The sequence below is a fragment of the Saccostrea cucullata genome, unplaced genomic scaffold (genome assembly GCF_032062105.1).
Source record: "Saccostrea cucullata isolate Sc308-1 unplaced genomic scaffold, CSIRO_AGI_Scuc_v1 ctg902, whole genome shotgun sequence".
NCBI lineage: Eukaryota > Metazoa > Mollusca > Bivalvia > Ostreida > Ostreidae > Saccostrea > Saccostrea cuccullata.
In genome coordinates, this window is record NW_026931814.1 from 15857 (window position 1) to 34693 (window position 18837).

The following is an 18837-nucleotide window of genomic DNA, read 5'->3' on the forward strand; positions in this document are numbered from 1 at the left end:
TTTATTTTAAAATGAAAAGGATATGCCCTTGCGCCGAGTTGTTTTTTTTAAAAGTGTTTTCTTACCTTGAATGGGAAAGAATTAAGACGTCATAACATGACGTCATAATGTGTAATAGCTTTAACATGATGTGGATACTTTTTCTGTAATATGTATGAATATGAAAATCTACCGGGGTATTTGAATTTTCTCCGTGTATAAAATATACAACTTAAGCATTTTCATTAACTAATTTGCATTGAAATGTCCATATTTGGCCTTAATTAACTCACTTGCGTTATGCGGCAGCAGAGGTTTAAATCCTGGGGGGGAAACAACATATGATATCATATGTCCCTATAAAGCCCAAAAAAGGATGGCATTCGTTCATTTGAATTCTTTTGTGACAACACTGGAAAGGCGAGATAGAAACAAGAAAGGTGAGTCTTGAAATTGTCCTTTTGTTCTTAAAAGTTTATAATGCTTCACTTCATGTTAGGACTTATATAGTAGTTTACAGGTAGTTAAAACAAATACTTTTGATGTTCACCAAACCATAGCCAACATCACAGGTTTTGTTTTAAAATAAAAATTTTTCCCTTAAATCTACCTTTGGAGCGTTTATGTACAGTAAAAAACGGTTATAACGAAATCACTGGGGCCACAGACACTTGGGGAAAGGACCTCCCCCCCCCCCCCCTTTTCCCTTTTTTCTTTTCTTTTTTAAAATTTGGGGTTGAGTGCCTTTTCCTATTTTTGTATTCTAATTATACACTATATATATATTATCAATAATGCGACTCTTTTGTCTCTATAAGCTGTTTTTAAAAATATCGTTTTCGACTAATATATAAAAAGAGAGAAGGCTTGCAATTCTTTTCTCGTCATGTACCTTAATTTCTACAGTTCTGAGCTAATTTTGTACGGTGTACGTCTCTCCATCTAGCTGTCTGTCCGTTGTTTCCCTTTCGTTTGCAAACATTTCAAATTTTGACTTCTTCTCAAGAACCACTTGACCAATTTCAACCAAACTTGCTACAAACTATCATTGCGTAAATAACAGGATTCAATGCATAAGCAATACTACCGGTGTATCCCTACCAGCAAGTGTTCCCCTTTAGTTCCATTTAAAATGAAAATGCCGTAATTCCGTAAAATCATTGAATTGAACATAAAGCAAATTATTTTGATCTAGACTTTAACTCATCAAGATATATAAATGCACGTACCAAAAAATTAGCTAAATATCTACAAGCGTTTACGAAAAACAGCGAAAACCGTTGAAAATTAAATAAGGCCCCAATTCACACAAAAATCATTGAAAAGAAATTAAATCCAAACTTGATCTGTAAATCGTCAAGATATACTCATCTACCAAATATCAGCTCAATATCTACATAGTGTAGAAAAAATTGCGGAGAACCAAGTGGCAGACTGACACACAGACAGATTGATAGACGGACGGAAAACAGACGAGGAAAAACCTAATGTCCCTTCCGGTTTCACTGGTAGGGGACTAATAAGTATCTGTTTCAATCGATCCAGTCTTAATGCTTATTGAATGCTATATACGGTGTTACAAACTGCATTTATTTCTTTTTTAGCTGATCATTGACAAACTTGCATTCACCCACGATGTTGAAAAGCATAACATTTTTGCTCCTGCTTTCATCCACACAAGGTAAAATAATAAATGGTATTTTGGAGAAATAAATCTCAAACTTTTATATTCTGTGCAAAATGTGTCGAATTAAAGCTAAAACAAGTAAAAATTTCGAGATCGCTACATTTGAACATTCTTGATATTAGTATTTGATTAAAAAAAAAAGATGTGTTTGTGAAACACTGATGCCCCCGAATGGCAACATAGCAAAGATTAAAGTTTTCTTAAATGCAAATTTAATATATTGGTACCAAAATTAGGGTATTCTCACTGGAAATACAATTGTGAATATAAAAGTAAGCCAAGGTAAAAGTTTTTTTCATAAGTACAGAAATTTTCAGGGTCATTGGTATCCAATGAAAGGTCTTGCCTCAAAAAAATACATATGTAAAGTATGGAAGCCCTAGCCCTAACAGTTCAGAAGGTATGGCCAAGGTTAAAAAATTTTAAAAGTAGGTCAAACACCAAGGTCAAGGTCAAAGGTCTTAATCATGCAAGGTCCCGTCACAAGAATTAAATATGTAAAGTATGAAAGCACTAGCCCTGATTCTTTTAAAGTAATGGTCAAGATTTGCTTTTTAAAAGAAGCTCAAACTCCAAGGTCAAGGTCAAAGGGTCAAAGTTCTTGGTATCCAATGAAGGGTATTTTCACAAGAATTACATAAGTGAAGTATCAGATCACTAGCCCTTAGCATTCAAAAGTTATGGCTAAGGTTAAAGTTTTTTTCACAAGTACGGAAATCTCCAAGGTCAAGGTCAAAAGATCAAGGTTGTTGATAACCAATGAAAGTTCTTTCAACAAAGAATACATATGTAAAGTATAAATGTCCTGGTATCTACTGTTAAAAAAATATAACCAAAGTAAAAGTTTGGAATTTTTGTGTATAAGTGGGGCAAACTCCAAGGCATCTTCGCTAGCCAAGGGTTTTCGGTCCGCAACGCTCACCATTAACCCTTGGACGATATGCATTTTAAAACGCCGGTCACATATAGCGCCATCTGTAAATTCTTCAGAAAGAACGTGATTCTGGTTGAAGCAAACAGACAATGAAACGATAGCTTTTATGTATGTTTCGGTAGAAAATTATACACAATATGGCGACTTCCATTGAAACAACATATGGAATACAAAAATTAAATTCTTTCCAACAAGAAGCGATATATACTTTAACGGACAGACGTGGTGTGTTCATAGCAACGAAAACGGATTTACACATGCGTTAGAATTTCCTCGAAAACTTCTTAAAAGTTGTAGGCCGTAAATTAAAAAAACAGTTATTTCATTGGTCCACGGTCGGCTACAACTCTCCAATGAAAATTGACCGGCGTTTTACAATGCATATCGGTAAAAGTTTTATGGGGAGCGAAGATGACTCAAGGTCAAAAGGTCAAATTTGGTGGTACCCAAAGAAAGGTCTTGTCACAAGAAATACACAGTCATAGCTTCACTAAATCAAAAGTTATGGGCTAGGTTAAAGTTTTTGCGGACAAACAAACAGACAGTTAGACAGGCAGAGAGACAGCTAGACAGACGGACGGACACGACAAAAACTATATACACCCGAAACTTAGTTTACGGGGGCAAAAAATATTTTTTAGGGTGGTGGTTGAAATCAAAGGTTTGTTACCCACACGTTGGGTGTTTCAGCAACGCAAAGCCATTCCACAATGCATGGTTAAAATTACCTCAGTCACCAAGTACTATTGATACCACCTTCAACCTGTACACCAGACAAAACACGGATACCGCCCAGATCCTGAATCCTTATGATACAAACACCGTCTCCAGTTCACACTTTGATTCCAGTCTGCCGACTGTTTTTATTACTCACGGATTCCAAGATACAGCTAAATCTGGATGGCCACTGGATATGAAAGACGCCCTTCTACAAAATGTTGGTAATTTTTAGCAAATAATCATATTCATGCCTTTTATTATTGAACAATTCTGTTAAACCGGAATACCCTGTAACATCTGTTAGTAACGTGTTCTCAACTTTAAATGGGTAAAATAAAGCTTATTCTAACGTATTCATAATTCTCTAATATAAGTCAGTGGACAAAGCACAGCCATGAATTCATTCATAATCTATATTCATCTATTCAATATTAGTTTGAATTTAAGCATGACTATAATACGAGCAAAGCGTTTGTTGAACTGTATTATTATCATCTGCTGAATTTATGTTTTTGAATTGTTCTCATAATCAATATCATCGTCCATTGAGCAGAAAATATGTTGTAGCAAATTATTCGAGCTTACCTTAAATTAAAGGAGATCTTTTTAAGAACTGGTACTTACAGTGAACGAATCCAAAGAAAATTGATTTTGTCCACAGATATTACAATAAGTAGTCGTATTTCGTATTTAAGTAGTAAGTAATAAGTAGTATTTTAAAAAATAAATATATTCTCTTTTAGGGAGACTTGAATGTGATAGCTGTTGACTGGTCGAAGGGCACGGATGGATTACTTTACTTTCAATCCGTCGCCAATACTCGCCTGGTTGGGGCCACTATTGGAAACATGATAAAAACTTTACAAGATAGCGCCAGCTTATCTGTAGAAGAGGTCCATCTTATCGGTCACAGTCTAGGTGCCCAAATTATGGGGTACGCCGGGGACTGGGTGGAGGGAATTGGCAGAATCACGGGTATGTCATAAATAGAAAAGTTAACTAAAGGTCAACTAAATTGTACCGTAGATCAGTAAGATGCACACTGACCCCATATTTTCGCGCGATTTTGAGTTACACTATATGCGTACTTATCAAAAATATACTTATCAAAAAATCCTTGATTTAACAAATTTCACGAGTGATATACCTTAAGTTTCCAACCCAGGTGGCAATGGAAATGCTAACGGATGTTTTAATAGAACCACCCTCCGTCATCTATAAAAATTATAGATTAAACTATACTAGCAATTAAAGTGCTCTCTCTCTCTCACTCAGTACAAAACTTGAACAAGATGTGTTTGTGAAACACTATGCGCCCGACGGCAACAAAGCTCCAAAATACTATTTTTAGCATATACATGTAGGTCACAGTCAAGGTCACAAGGTCATTGATCTTGAAAGAACTTTATAAGTGGAGTATGCATACCAAATATGAAGTCTCCATCTCCTATGGTTCAAAAGTTATGGCGAAAGTTCGAAAAAGCTGATTTTATTAGCATATAAGTTACAGTCAAGGTCACAAGGTCATTGACACTGGTCACATTTGAAAGAACTATATTAGTGAAGTACGCATACCAAATATGGAGTCTCTATCTCCTATGGTTCAAAAGTTATGGCGAAAGTTCGAAAAAAGCTATTTTTAGCATGTAGGTCACAGTCAAGGTCACAAGGTTATTGACACTGGTATCTCTTGAAAGAATTTTATTAGTGGAGTATGCATGCCTGACATCAAGTCTCTATCTCTCAAGGTTCAAAAGTTATGGCGAAGGTTAAAGTTGACAACAGACGGACAGACAAACAGATAAACAGACAAACAGACAGGACAAAAACAATATGCACCTAGGGTTATGATCCAGGCGCATAAAAATAAATATATAGATGTCACTTTTGAATTTCAGGATTAGACCCAGCTGGCTTTTGTTATGAAAAGTATGACAACAAAGTGAAACTAGATCCCTCTGACGCTAATTTTGTTGACGTCATTCATACCAATGGAGGCTCGCTGGAACAATTGGGTAAGTAAAAATTATATAAACACTTCATAAGAGGAAAAAATATTTGATTTTGTTGGCTTAAATCATATTTTTGTATTGCATAGCTTTTGGAATCAGAACACCAAATGGGCACGTTGACTTCTATCCAAACGGGGGTAGTCATCAGCCTGGATGCACGAACGGTGCGTGGCAGGACATTAAGTATTTTCTTGAAGGAAAAATCAAAAGTACGTACATTGAAGTCTCCGTTCTCGCAATAACCACCATTTCATTAACATCAAATCTTAAAAATAAAATTTACATTTATAAACACTAACATATTCTTCTTTTTCACAGAGATTGAAAGGAACATTGCATGCAGTCATGACCGAGCAGTGTACTTGTTCATCGCGTCCATCCATTTTTGTGAATTTAAAGCATACTCCTGTACAGGGGGGTACTCGGACTTCGAACTGGGCGAGTCAGGACATGTGGAAATGGCTGCAATAGTGGGCACGATGTTGATACGAATGTACACGGCAAATTTTACCTGCAAACAACCGCTGATCCTCCCTTTTGTAAAAGAGACTAAGTCTGGAGTTTACTTCCCCCCTTTATTTTATTATGTAGGCCTTTCAACTAATTTTCAAGTTTTAAAAAACATTTAATAGATCGATTTATATGTATGTGAAATTCTCAAAAAAAAGATTGTAACCTATACATACCTTTAATTCAATCATCAAAAAGAATTTAAATATTATCAATAGTGATATGTACGATACAATCTCCCGTGCAGAGTTGCCGTTCGTTTCTATTCAGGCACTGTGAGCCGATAGCAGAGGATGATGTACGATATTGTATCGGTATTTTAAGGAAAGGAAACTCATTTGTAAAAAAAAAAAACAACCAATTAAGTGTAGATTTGTGAGTCATCGTAAATAAGACTGACATAGAGGCTGCTTCAACTGGTTTTGTTATGTACACGAAAGGGTTGACCAAAACAAGGAGAAAGTCTTCACGCTTCCTGACGTAACGATATCAAGTGAATAGGGATCTGACTACGGATATTCAAGATTTTTAATTCTCTCTGACAGTTGTTATGAAGAAGAAAATATAATGTCATGTTATCGTTCTTAATGTCTAACCCTAGCGGCAGTAAAAAAAGCCTTTAAGTTATAGAATGCTGTACTTGTAAACAGAATAAATCTAAAAGCATTTAACTGTTCGTTGTTATAGTTGTGTATTCTGCAAATGAAAGCAAGGCTTAGTGTTCAGTCTTGCGAATTTTTCTGACTGAAGAAAAAGATTATTGTCGCCCACGTTGCGCAGTGGTTTGAATGTCTGCTTTTAAGTCGCGGAGTAAGGAGCTGATCCTTACATCGCGGGTTCGAATCCACTGCGGGACGTTGAGACCAGTTCTTCGAATGAGACTGTAGAAATCTGGGTCCCGTGTCGCAGTAGTTGGCACGAAAAAGATTTTTCAATGTTCATTGTCCCTGAGTACCAAGTATTGGTATATAAATAAATTTGCAGCCCTCAAGCGGCATCTCCATTTGAGTAAAAAAAAAAATTCTCGAGAGACAAGAGGGATGTTAAACACATAACAAACAACCAACAAACGAACAAATCCTGTTTTAATCGACCATGCAATAAAAATCATTATGAAATCAGAAGATGGGTGAACAAGGTGTGCATAATGCCTATATCTTTATATAAATAAAATTCATTTCTTAAATTGTGAATTAGGTTTTTAACGAGGTTTCCTTATATTTTAAAGCTTTAACTTTTTTGTACAGTATAGCTTTAAAATTAAAAATCAAATCAAAATATGAGGGTCTGTGACAGTGTGCTTTTTTTTGCGCTACGGTACATTTAATATGACCTTTGTGCACTGAAATTTGTGCCTTTATCAAAAATTACATCTTTGAATTTTTCCCTCCAATATTTTTACACAAATGAAGCATGGAACAAAACAAATTATTTTTAAAAGGACACTTTAAAATTGCTTCGTATAATCATTTGACCTTTCTGCACTCACAGAATGTGATTTTTCTGGCATTGAAAATTTAATAAGTAAAGTTGTCTTTAATATTCAGAAAAGAGCATCAAAAGTTGGGGTATATGATGTTAATTTGATGTAAATTTTTAGATATTATTAAAAATGTATCAATTTCATGTTAAAATTGGCTCAATTTACCCTGGTTTTTCAGAATATATTTACTATATTTGTCATAATTCGTCGAAACAATTCATAACAAATGATTTAAAAGATCACCGCAAAAACAGCTTTGCGTGCAACCCGCATGGAAAAAAAGGAATCTAAAATTAACAGTACTGTATATAGTTCAAAAGGCTAAAATTGATAATTTCTTCTAAAAAACTTTCCGCCACAAAATATAGTTCCTGGCTTAATCTACTGAATGAAATTTAATTGCGATTTTTACATTGGATATACTTGTAGTTTATTTTGCATTGTAGAATCTAAATTCAATGTTAAAACTTAAAAATGATGGAGAATTTTAGAAATAAAGGTCCAGACCAAAATCACTTAAACACAGGATCGAATGTCCTAAAGGCGAACCGCCTTTAGGACATCGAACATCGAACCGATCCTAGCTTTTGAGCAGCATATAGTCTAAACCTTCGTTTCTAAAACTTTGCATCATTTTAATTTAAGTTCTTACAATAAATTTGGATTCTGCTATGTAAATTAAACGAATTTTAATGAAAAACCTCAATAAAATTTCATTCCAATAGGACTAAGCCAGGAACCATATTTTAAAGCGGAAGGATTTTTAGAGTAAAATGATCAATTATCCCTTTAGAAGTATTTACAGTACTGATAAGTTAAGATGCCTATTTTAAATAATATTTTTCCATGGTTACACACAGAGCTATTTTGAGCAGTGAAATGCTTTATGCTGGCATTGGGATATTTAATTCATTAATTTTTTTTTTATCAATTCTATGGTCTTATTGTTTCAAAAATAGTAAATATATTCTGAAAAGTCCCAGACAAAATTGAGCCAATTTTAACGTAAAATTAAAAATTTCTTAAATATCTGAAAGTTTACGCTATACTAGGACCCTAGATCACCAGCTCATTCACAACTATCAAACCTGTTTACTCCGCTACAAAATGTAGTGCATTGCAACCGTAAAGTGAAACTATATAAATCATACTACTCTATAAAGTCTTTCCAATCTAAAACAACAAACAGAAAACGTATTTTTTGTCAAAGGAATAACTATTTTATAATTATTAGAAAAGATACAGGTGGAGGGTAAAACCAAGCATATATGATAATATATTATATGTTCTACAGTAATACATTACGTTGGGTGTGTTGTGGTCTCCATTATAATATTAATATACCACGTAAGACAACAGTATCAATTTAACACAGTATCCAACCTCTGGTTTCCTTATTAATATACGTGTATATGAGTAGCGACCTCCTATCTCTGCATGCGTATGCAGATCTAAAAAGAAGGGGAAGGGGGGTATGTTCCCTCCAACGCTTGGACATTTCACTACTTCTTCCAGATATATACAATAATAGATAATAATGTGTAATTATTTGGTAATCGATTATATTAGGTGTCCTTTGGTCTTCCTTACGAGACGTCATACCTTAAAATGTGACCTTATCAGTTTTACACTTTAGTAAGCCTCTGGATATTATTGATCTTACAGAGTAATTTTCCCCCTGTCTAGAATAGTGGGAGATTGGAGTTCACACACACCCATTTTCCCTTGAATTTACATTTGAATTTGGAGATATTGATTATTTTCTTTTGCTTGTCAAAAAACCAGGGTCTCAATTTAAAGTTTGGAATGGATTTGAAATGTAATTTTTCACACACCACACTTTTTAAACTATTGTCTCCTTACAACTTGTAAGTGACCCCAGGTCTTCCAGGTCTTCCAAATGAGTCGCCCGCGTGGCGCGGTGTTTAGAGCGTCTGCTTTAGAGTCGCGAAGTAAGAAGTTGATCCTTACGTCGCGGGTTCGAATCCCACTGTGCGACGTGGAGACCGGTCCTTCGGATGAGACCGTATAAACCGAGGTTCCATGTCGCAGTAAGTGCTGGCACGAAAAAGATCCCTCCCTGCTCAATGGCCATGAGTGCCGAGTATAGGACAAAATTTGCAGCTCTCCAACGGCAAGTGGTGGTGTCTCCATATGAGTGAAAAATTCTCGAGAGGGACGTTAAACAATATACAATCAATCAGTTTTCCAAATGATTTACGATATAAGATTACTTCTGGTCTCTGCGATCATAAGCAACTTTATATGAACTTTGATATCCATTATGGTGTACAATATAGGGTAACCCTAGGTTTCCATATTCTATATTTGGAGACCAGAGGTAACCTAAAGTTTATATGAATAGGGAAGTCAGAGTTCCCCTGATGCTTAACATACCAGACGTCCCTTATGTTGTACATTATTAAGGAGACTAGAGGTCACATAAAGTTGTTTATGAATACGGAGACCAGAGATCCCCTTATATTGTTCATCATTGCAGACCACTGTCTCAAAAAGTTGTGTATAATATGAATATGAGACTAAAGGTCACCTTATGTTGTACTCCCATAGGGAGACCAGAGGTCACCTTGTATTGTACATCATTAGGGAGACCAGAGGTCACCTTATATGGTACATCATTAGGGAGTTCAGAGGTCACCTTATATTGTACATCATTAGGGAGATCAGAGGTCACCTTATATTGTACTTTAATAGCTAGACCAGAGGTAATCTTTTATCTTAGATCATTAGGGAGACCAGAGTTCATCTTACATATTGAACATCATAAGGAAGATCAGAGCTCACCTTATTTTGTACATCATAAGGGAGATCAGAGTTCACCTTATATATTGTACATCATAAGGGAGATCAGATTTCACCTTATAAATTGTACATCATAAGGGAGATCGGAGTTCACCCTATATATTGAACATCATAAGGGAGATCAGAGTTCACCTTATATTGTACATTATAAGGGAGATCAGAGTTCATCTTATATATTGTACATCATAAGAGAGATCAGAGTTCACCTTATATTGTACATCATAAGGGAGATCAGAGTTCACCTTATATTTTGTATATCATAAGGAAGATCAGAGTTCACCTTATTTTGTACATCATAAGGGAGATCAGAGTTCACCTTATATTGTACATTATAAGGGAGATCAGAGTTCACCTTATATATTGTACATCATAAGGGAGATCAGAGTTCACCTTATATATTGTACATCATAAGGGAGATCAGAGTTCACCCTATATATTGAACATCATAAGGGAGATCAGAGTTCACCTTATATTGTACATTATAAGGGAGATCAGAGTTCATCTTATATATTGTACATCATAAGAGAGATCAGAGTTCACCTTATATTGTACATCATTAGGGGGACCAGAGGTCACCTTGTATTGTACATCATTAGGGAGATCAGAGGTCACCTTATATTGTACATCATAAGGGAGACCAGAGGTCACCTTATATTGTACATCATAAGGGAGATCAGAGTTCATGTGAAGCTGTATATGAATGCGGAGACCAGAGGTTCTCAGAGTTCACTTTATATATTGTACATCATAAGGGAGAGCAGATTTCACCTTATATATTGTACATCATAAGGGAGATCAGAGTTCACCCTATATATTGAACATCATAAGGGAGATCAGAGTTCACCTTATATTGTACATTATAAAGGGAGATCAGAGTTCATCTTATATATTGTACATCATAAGAGAGATCAGAGTTCACCTTATACTGTACATCATAAGGGAGATCAGAGTTCACCTTATATATTGTACATCATAAGGAAGATCAGAGTTCACCTTATTTTGTACATCATAAGGGAGATCAGAGTTCACCTTATATATATTGTACATCATAACGGAGATCAGAGTTCACCTTATATATTGTACATCATAAGGGAGATCAGATTTCACCTTATATATTGTACATCATAAGGGAGATCATAGTTTACCCTATACATTGAACAGCATAAGGGAGATCAGAGTTCACCTTATATTGTACATTATAAGGGAGATCAGAGTTCATCTTATATATTGTACATCATAAGAGAGATCAGAGTTCACCTTATATTGTACATCATAAGGGAGATCAGAGTTCACCTTATATTGTACATCATTAGGGGGACGAAAGGTCACCTTATATTGTTTAATAGAAGAGGTTATCTTATATTGTGCATCGGTAGGCGGATCAGAGGTCACCTTATATTGTACATCATAAGGTAGACCAGAGGTCACCTTATATTGTACATCATAAGGGAGATCAGAGGTCATGTGAAGCTGTATATGAATGCGGAGACCAGAGGTTCTCAAATATTGTACTTTATCAGAGAGGCCAGATGTCATATAAAGTTTAAAGTGTAAATCTTATATTGAACATCATAATGGAGACTAGAGGTCACATAGAGTTGTCTGAATACGGAAATCATTGGTCCCTATAAATTTTACAATATTTCCATTTCTATTTGTTTTCTCTGTGATAACTCTTTGTAAGTTAGTGGAGTTGATTTCTTCATAATTATGCCGGAATGTAAATTAGGCAAATCATAGATCATCATTGCAGACCACTGGTCTCAAAAAGTGTGTGTATAATATGAATATGAGACTAAAGGTCACCTTATGTTGTACTCCCATAGGGAGACCAGAGGTCACCTTGTATTGTACATCATTAGGGAGACCAGAGGTCACCTTATATGGTACATCATTAGGGAGATCAGAGGTCACCTTATATTGTACTTTAATAGCTAGACCAGAGGTCATCTTTTATCTTAGATCATTAGGGAGACCAGAGTTCACCTTATATGGTACATCATTAAAGAGATCAGAGGTCACCTTGTATTGTACATCATAAGGGAGATCAGAGTTCACCTTATATATTGTACATCATAAGGGAGATCAGAGTTCACCTTATATATTGTACATCATAAGGGAGATCAGAGTTCACCCTATATATTGAACATCATAAGGGAGATCAGAGTTCACCTTATATTGTACATTATAAGGGAGATCAGAGTTCACCTTATATATTGTACATCATAAGAGAGATCAGAGTTCACCTTATATTGTACATCATAAGGGAGATCAGAGTTCACCTTATATTGTACATCATTAGGGAGACCAGAGGTCACCTTGTATTGTACATCATTAGGGAGATCAGAGGTCACCTTATATTGTACATCATAAGGGAGACCAGAGGTCACCTTATATTGTACATCATAAGGGAGATCAGAGGTCATGTGAAGCTGTATATGAATGCGGAGACCAGAGGTTCTCAAATATTGTACTTTATCAGAGAGGCCAGATGTCACATAAAGTTTAAAGTGTAAATCTTATTTGTTTTCTCAAGTTAGTTGTAATGATTCTTTGATCATTCTGCCGGAAGTATTTCGCCAAGCGATAGATCAGGAGCTAAGAAAACTTAATGTGGATGTAAATTTCGTATGTCTGTCTTTGTGTCTGACGCTAAGGAGGCCAAATGTGCACGTGAATCTTGTGCGGATATGTTTGACGTCAGTGGGAGGGGGCTATTGAAAGTGACATGGGAAGTCAAGTGTAATTGAAATCTATTCGTCTATATTTCTAAAATTTAATATTTACAATTTCATTCCATAATTAAATGGGAATATAAGGAATCTGAGTCTAGTTAATAGTATGCTAGGAACATCAGCGAGATTCAGAAACGTGGGATAATTTATGCATACACAACTTTATGTGACCTTTGGTCTCCCTAATGATATAATTATGATATGAGGGAACCTCTGGTCTCTGTATTCATGAACTCATGAACCAGAGGTAATAAAAAATGCATATTAATGCGGAGACCAGAGTTAACCTTACTATCCATATCCATAATTAGGGAGTCCTCTTTTCTGTCCTCTCTTCTCCCTACTGATGTTCAACATAAGGTGACCTCTGGTTTCCCTACTGAATGATATAATAAGGGACTCCTCTTTTTCTACCTATTGATGTACATTATAAAATGACTATAATCATAACCCCTCCCACCCCACCCGTGAATCACAAAAAGCTTTGGTTTGAATTTGTGAAATGACAGTCCATATCACATGTAAAAAGGAATTTTTAGTTTCACGGGAGGGGGGGGGGTAAAAATATTTTCCGTTTTCCATTGATTTCTATAATGAAAAACACAAGTTTTATCCAAATTACCTCTCTTTTTCCCCAAATAAGTGATGTTTACTGAAATTTCATATAAATATCTATATAAATGTGCAATCTGTCATATATTTTAACTTTTGAAAATTCACTTTGAGGTAGGCGGAAGAAAATGCTATCGTTCGCAGTTCTTTCATTCAGTGGTATAAGAAGAGCTGCGGATAAGAGATGGGCACCCCAAAGCGTAACAGACGGACATACAGACATGTGCAGACGGATGCATATCCCGATTATTATGTACTCTCCCACTTTTCAAGGAAGGATATAACATGAAAAGAAAAAAAAATCAAACCAACAGAGCGTATCAAAGCTTTGGAAAAACGGTTAGACACGTGATATCGTGTTTCCCTTTAAAATACCAGGAAAGCGTGACATTCGTCCATTTTGGTTTGCGTGTGACAAAGCAAGAAGGAAAAAATAAAAAGGTGAGTCTTAAAAGTCGTCTTTTTGTCTTAAAATGTTATATGCTTCAATTCAGATTTGGACTTACATTGTATCGCTCGCTGAAATTATCAGGTCCCAAGATTTTTGATAAACTACATACATTATTAAAAGAATAACTGAGTCCAAATTCCACAATCTACTTGTATATAGAATTATACTAAACTTCCATACTGTCTGCTTTACATTGCTTAATGTTGAAGTCACTCTAAATATCAAAAAGTTTGATAAATAGAATACAGTTTTGTTAAATATTTCACCTTAAATTTCGGAATCAAGTGTTCGATAAGTAAACTTGGCTCTTTTCACGCATGCTGCTCAGTGGTTACATGGGTTATCTCATTCTTTTGTTTCTGCTACGTTCCCACATGTAGTGAGCCTAGCGGAAGACAACTCTGGTTAGAGAATGGGGTTATCTAGAGCTCAAACATCCCGTAGTCGCAGATAATTCATATGTCCAACTGTGTGATTTAGATTAAACCTACAAATTGTGAGTGGTGGCACAAAATAGATACGTTAACTTTACTGCTCAAAGTGTTCCAGGTGCTAAAGTGCCCAGTACAGGTCAAAAATTGCAGCTGGTATCTAAACAGAAAAGCATAGGTAACTTCCCTCATCCGACAGTCAACGGGGCTTGTTGGACATTTTTTTCACAAATTATATTTATTACACTTATTAATCCCCTGGGTTGAATGGGCCTCCTTCGACAAGTAACTGTGCAGAAAAGGGAAATGATAGTGCTCACAGTTTTGATTGATTGCTAAGATACATTGTACACGTATGTTTTAACTCCTTTTATTCAGGTCAAAGAGTCTCTCTCTCTCTTGATACAAATTATGTATCTTGATTCAGGTACTCAGTATTCAAACGTATTTATATATATTTTTGTAAAATACTGATGCTTAAAAGTTGCAATTGTTAACTGATTGCTCTTTTATAATTATATACATGAGGCAATAAGCAATAAACATTGCTTTTTTTGAATTTAAGAAATGGGTATTTTTAGTCAGATAGTAGATAACCACAGTATTACTGAAGTCCATCCGTTACAATGAAGTGTAGATAAATTGTTACTCGTGTCCAGTTTATCTTTCTTTGATCATGTTTGGTTTTAATTCAGTTTATCATTTAAACAAACAACTTAATTGTTGTAAACAGTTAATGAGAGTACGATCACGTATTTACATAGATTCAATTATACTTACTGGACTCGGGTATTTCAGAGAAATTTTTATAAAGTTGATTGCCTAAAAATGACGGTTTCTGTGGAAGTTTTTGGAGATGTATACAATTTTAATGAAATAAGTAAGGGTATACATATTGGAAGCACTGATATTTAAATTTCAAATGGATTTGTTGAAATTTTAAAAAGTTACAGACTTTTAAGGGTTTGACGTAGTTTAATGTACAAAACGACTTGACAGTTATACGAAATGTGTAAGTGGGTTATGTAAGTTTACATTAATTCCCGTACTAGCAAAGAAAGATTTGGTGGGGGTAGAGCAAACATTTTTAACGGGGGACACTATCAACTACTAAAAATTCCTTGACAAGGAAAAGAAAAAAAGGATCATCAGACGTTATTATTGAGGGAACACAAGCATAAAGTACATGTAGTTAAGTTTTCTATATATCGGCAACATTATTAGGGGCACGGCCGACACCCGGTTCCTACGGACATGGTTCTTCATGGACAGATTAACTTCAATGGTCTTCATTAGAAATAAAGGAAATAATATTTGACTTGCACGAGTCTTTTTACACATTTTTATTAAGATAGAAAAAATGGTGTTATGACAATAAAAGAAAGAAATGTGTTCTTTTTAATTTTATTTCAGGTATCTCAATTCAATATGAGATCACATAAATTATGGAATATTTTTTACTGCAAAACGTTCATTTTTTTTCAATTTATTTTTAAACCGCGTCCTTTCTTTTAGTTGCCATACGGGAACATTACTCCATTGAAACAACTTTCGTTGAATATAAATATACAGTTTTTTTTGGGACAAACTGCGGATTCAGAAAAAAAAAATATCTGTGAAACGTGCATTCTTGACATTTTCTGGTAGTGTGCTATATGATGTTAGAAACTGCATTTATTATTTCTTTTTCAGCTGGTCGTTGATAAGTTTGTTCCATATTCGTCCATGATGTTGAAAAGCATAACACTTCTGCTTCTGCTTTCATCCACACAAGGTAAGAAAAATACAAGTGTATGTCAAATAAGAACTAAGTACAAGTGTATGTCAAATTAGAACTAAATACAAGTGTATGTCAAATTAGAACTAAATAAGCATAAATTATTTGATCATTCTTGATGCATGTATTAGTATCTGATGGAAAAACAATATTCTTCTAGGGTGGCTTTTCAAACCGAAGCCAAAGCAGGTTTGTTACCCAAACATAGGATGTTTCAGCAACGCACAGCCGTTCAACAATGCAAAGAGAACCTTGCCCCAGTCTCCGAGTACTATTGATACCACCTTCAACCTGTACACCAGACAAAACACGGATACCGCCCAGATCCTGGATCCTTATGATACAAACACCGTCTCCAGTTCACACTTTGATCCCAGTCTACCGACGATTTTTATCACCCACGGATTTCAAGACACTGCTAAATCTGGATGGCCACTAGAGATTAAAAACGCCCTTCTACAAAATGTTGGTATTTTTCTGCAAAAATTCATATTAATGCTTGTCAATAAGTATAGTAACATTTCACTGGAGGTACTGTGTGCACTGAGCTCACTAAATGATACCCCCGCCTCCCATATGATTACACATTGTAAAAGTCCATGTTTTGCTCTGGGAGACCCGAAATAAGTGTCAGGTCAAAAAGTAAAATAGAAGGAACAAAATGGCATTATATAATGAAGAGTCTGTGAAAGGATACTTAGTAATTAAATTTCACTCAGTGGTGTAAGAAGAATTGCGGATGAGAGATGGGTATCCCCAAAACATAAAACATAAAGTATATCGTAGTATTGTGTTCTCAAATCCAAATGGGGAAATAAATAAAAACTACATGATTACGTAGAAATATATTTATTTCGAGCTGTCAGAAAAATTCAGAGACGTGTCCAAACGCCGGTTCTTTCCTTGTATGGGCCATAAACAGAAAGTTTTCACTACGAATACGTATTTTTTTAATTTATATTTTTCAGGGAGACATGAATGTGATAGCCGTTGACTGGTCAAAGGGCACCCAAGGAAGAATTTACCGTCAGTCGGCCGCCAATACCCGCGTGGTGGGCGCCACCATTGGGAACATGATCAAGGTTCTACGAGACAGCTTCAGCTTACCTCTGGGACAGGTCCATCTTATCGGACACAGTCTCGGTGCCCAAATCATGGGGTACGCAGGGGACAGGGTACGAGGAATTGGCAGAATCACGGGTATATATTTATTCGTTTACGGCTATATCATTATGATTCATATTGGGATGAAGATATTTCAAATCATTTTACATTAGCTCTTGATTTCTGTTCAAAAGTAAAGTGCACATATCTTTTTTCATGTTATATGATGTAGTTGATCAATCTTCTATTATATAAGAGCTCTTTCTTTTCTTTTTCACAAATATGTATGTAACAGTGTCTATTTTAAGGGATACAATGAGATATTGGTCTTGAATTTTAGGACTAGACCCGGCTGGATTATATTTTGAAAAATTTGACACCAAGGTTAAATTGGATCCTACTGACGCGAATTTTGTTGACGTCATTCATACCGATGGTGCCTCTCTGCTGGAAATGGGTAAGTAACAAATCGGGAGAAATTCATGGAGAGAGAATCTGAAATGGTTGGCTAATGTTTTATTTTTTGTCACATAGCTTTTGGTATCAGGACACCAAATGGACATGTTGACTTCTATCCAAACGGGGGCACAAGACAACCCGGATGTAAACGTAGTCTATGGAGCAACATTCAGAATTTCTTCCAAGGAAAAATGGGAAGTACGTACCAGTATTTCTTGCTGTTTCATCTTTTTTCCTCTGTGCTTTACGAATTTCTATCGTATATTTTTCATACGTTTAGTGCCCTAGTTCTTGCAATAATCACCGTAATGTGATCTAAAGGGTTTATTCACTTTGCTTAATTTCTTAAAAATGCAACTTTCTTCAAACATATAATCATTGTTTTGACATGAAATTAATCTTAAAACTTGTCCTAATAAGGTGATTGGTTTATCATAAACACTAACGTATTTCTCTTTTCAGAGATTTCATCAAGCATAGCATGCAGTCACATGCGGGCGATCGACTTCTTTACCGAGTCCATTAATTCGTCTTGTGAATTTAAAGCCTATCTATGTACGAGTTACTTGGAATTTTACAGTGGCAAGTGCAAGTCATGTGCTAATGGATGCAATAGAATGGGTTTCCATGCCGATAAGAATGTTCATGGCAAATTTTACCTGCAAACAAACGCTGCTCCTCCCTTCTGTAAAATTTAAAGCCAGAGGTTGGAATGTGCATGACATATCCGTGTTATGATTTGTTTTTGGTGTTTAAGAGTTATAGCACACAAAATAAAATGAAGAAAATTATGTTGCTTTTTGTCGTACATATTTTATAAGAAAAGGCACATAATAGGGACAGGTAACCAGGCTATCGAGAGCGGTAGCAATGATAAAATGAAGTGTTATCGTACAGTCTATCCACAGTAGTTTTCCCAGAATGCCCGACCGTGACACCGAGCATGCGTATTCCAGAAATATGCACAAAAGTAGTTGCTAGAGCTCGAGAGAGCTGGCAAAAAGACTGAACACAGTTTTCTCTGTAATGATTTATTGTTTGAGATGGGACCAGGCTAACACTCTCGAGCGCTAGCAACTACATTAGTCTGTATTTCTGGAATACGCATACTGGACTTTAC

General features: G+C 35.5%; 2 protein-coding genes across 3 annotated transcripts; both read left to right on the top strand.

Moving 5' to 3' along the window:
• The first annotated feature begins 355 nt into the window (after positions 1–355).
• Positions 356–6854, top strand: LOC134233586 (inactive pancreatic lipase-related protein 1-like). The gene is made up of 7 exons (XM_062715571.1): positions 356–419; positions 3242–3537; positions 4064–4295; positions 5219–5335; positions 5419–5541; positions 5651–5825; positions 6827–6854. Exons 1-7 carry the CDS (start codon positions 356–358, stop codon positions 6852–6854), a joined length of 1035 nt encoding a protein of 344 aa, XP_062571555.1.
• Positions 6855–13820: 6966 nt separating this feature from the next.
• On the top strand, positions 13821–18495 carry LOC134233590 (inactive pancreatic lipase-related protein 1-like). Of its 2 annotated transcripts, none has more exons than XM_062715574.1 (7): positions 13821–13936; positions 16070–16151; positions 16315–16619; positions 17123–17354; positions 17599–17715; positions 17793–17915; positions 18180–18495. In XM_062715574.1, exons 2-7 carry the CDS (start codon positions 16103–16105, stop codon positions 18413–18415), a joined length of 1062 nt encoding a protein of 353 aa, XP_062571558.1. In that variant the 5' UTR covers positions 13821–13936; positions 16070–16102; the 3' UTR covers positions 18416–18495. The 2 variants fall into 2 exon arrangements, with proteins under 2 accessions (XP_062571558.1, XP_062571557.1); XM_062715573.1 differs by having other exon boundaries at positions 13847–13940.
• Positions 18496–18837: the final 342 nt, after the last annotated feature.

What these genes read in the sequence shown, in the direction of transcription:
- LOC134233586 (XM_062715571.1), top strand. Translation starts at nt 356, where the DNA reads ATGGCATTCGTTCATTTGAATTCTTTTGTGACAACACTGGAAAGGCGA. An exon ending in AAGACGCCCTTCTACAAAAT is followed by an intron (nt 3,538 to 4,063) that starts GTTGGTAATTTT and finishes ATTCTCTTTTAG; the next exon opens with GGAGACTTGAATGTGATAGC. An exon ending in AGGCTCGCTGGAACAATTGG is followed by an intron (nt 5,336 to 5,418) that starts GTAAGTAAAAAT and finishes TGTATTGCATAG; the next exon opens with CTTTTGGAATCAGAACACCA.
- LOC134233590 (XM_062715574.1), top strand. Translation starts at nt 16,103, where the DNA reads ATGATGTTGAAAAGCATAACACTTCTGCTTCTGCTTTCATCCACACAA. An exon ending in AAAACGCCCTTCTACAAAAT is followed by an intron (nt 16,620 to 17,122) that starts GTTGGTATTTTT and finishes TATATTTTTCAG; the next exon opens with GGAGACATGAATGTGATAGC. An exon ending in CTTCCAAGGAAAAATGGGAA is followed by an intron (nt 17,916 to 18,179) that starts GTACGTACCAGT and finishes TTCTCTTTTCAG; the next exon opens with AGATTTCATCAAGCATAGCA.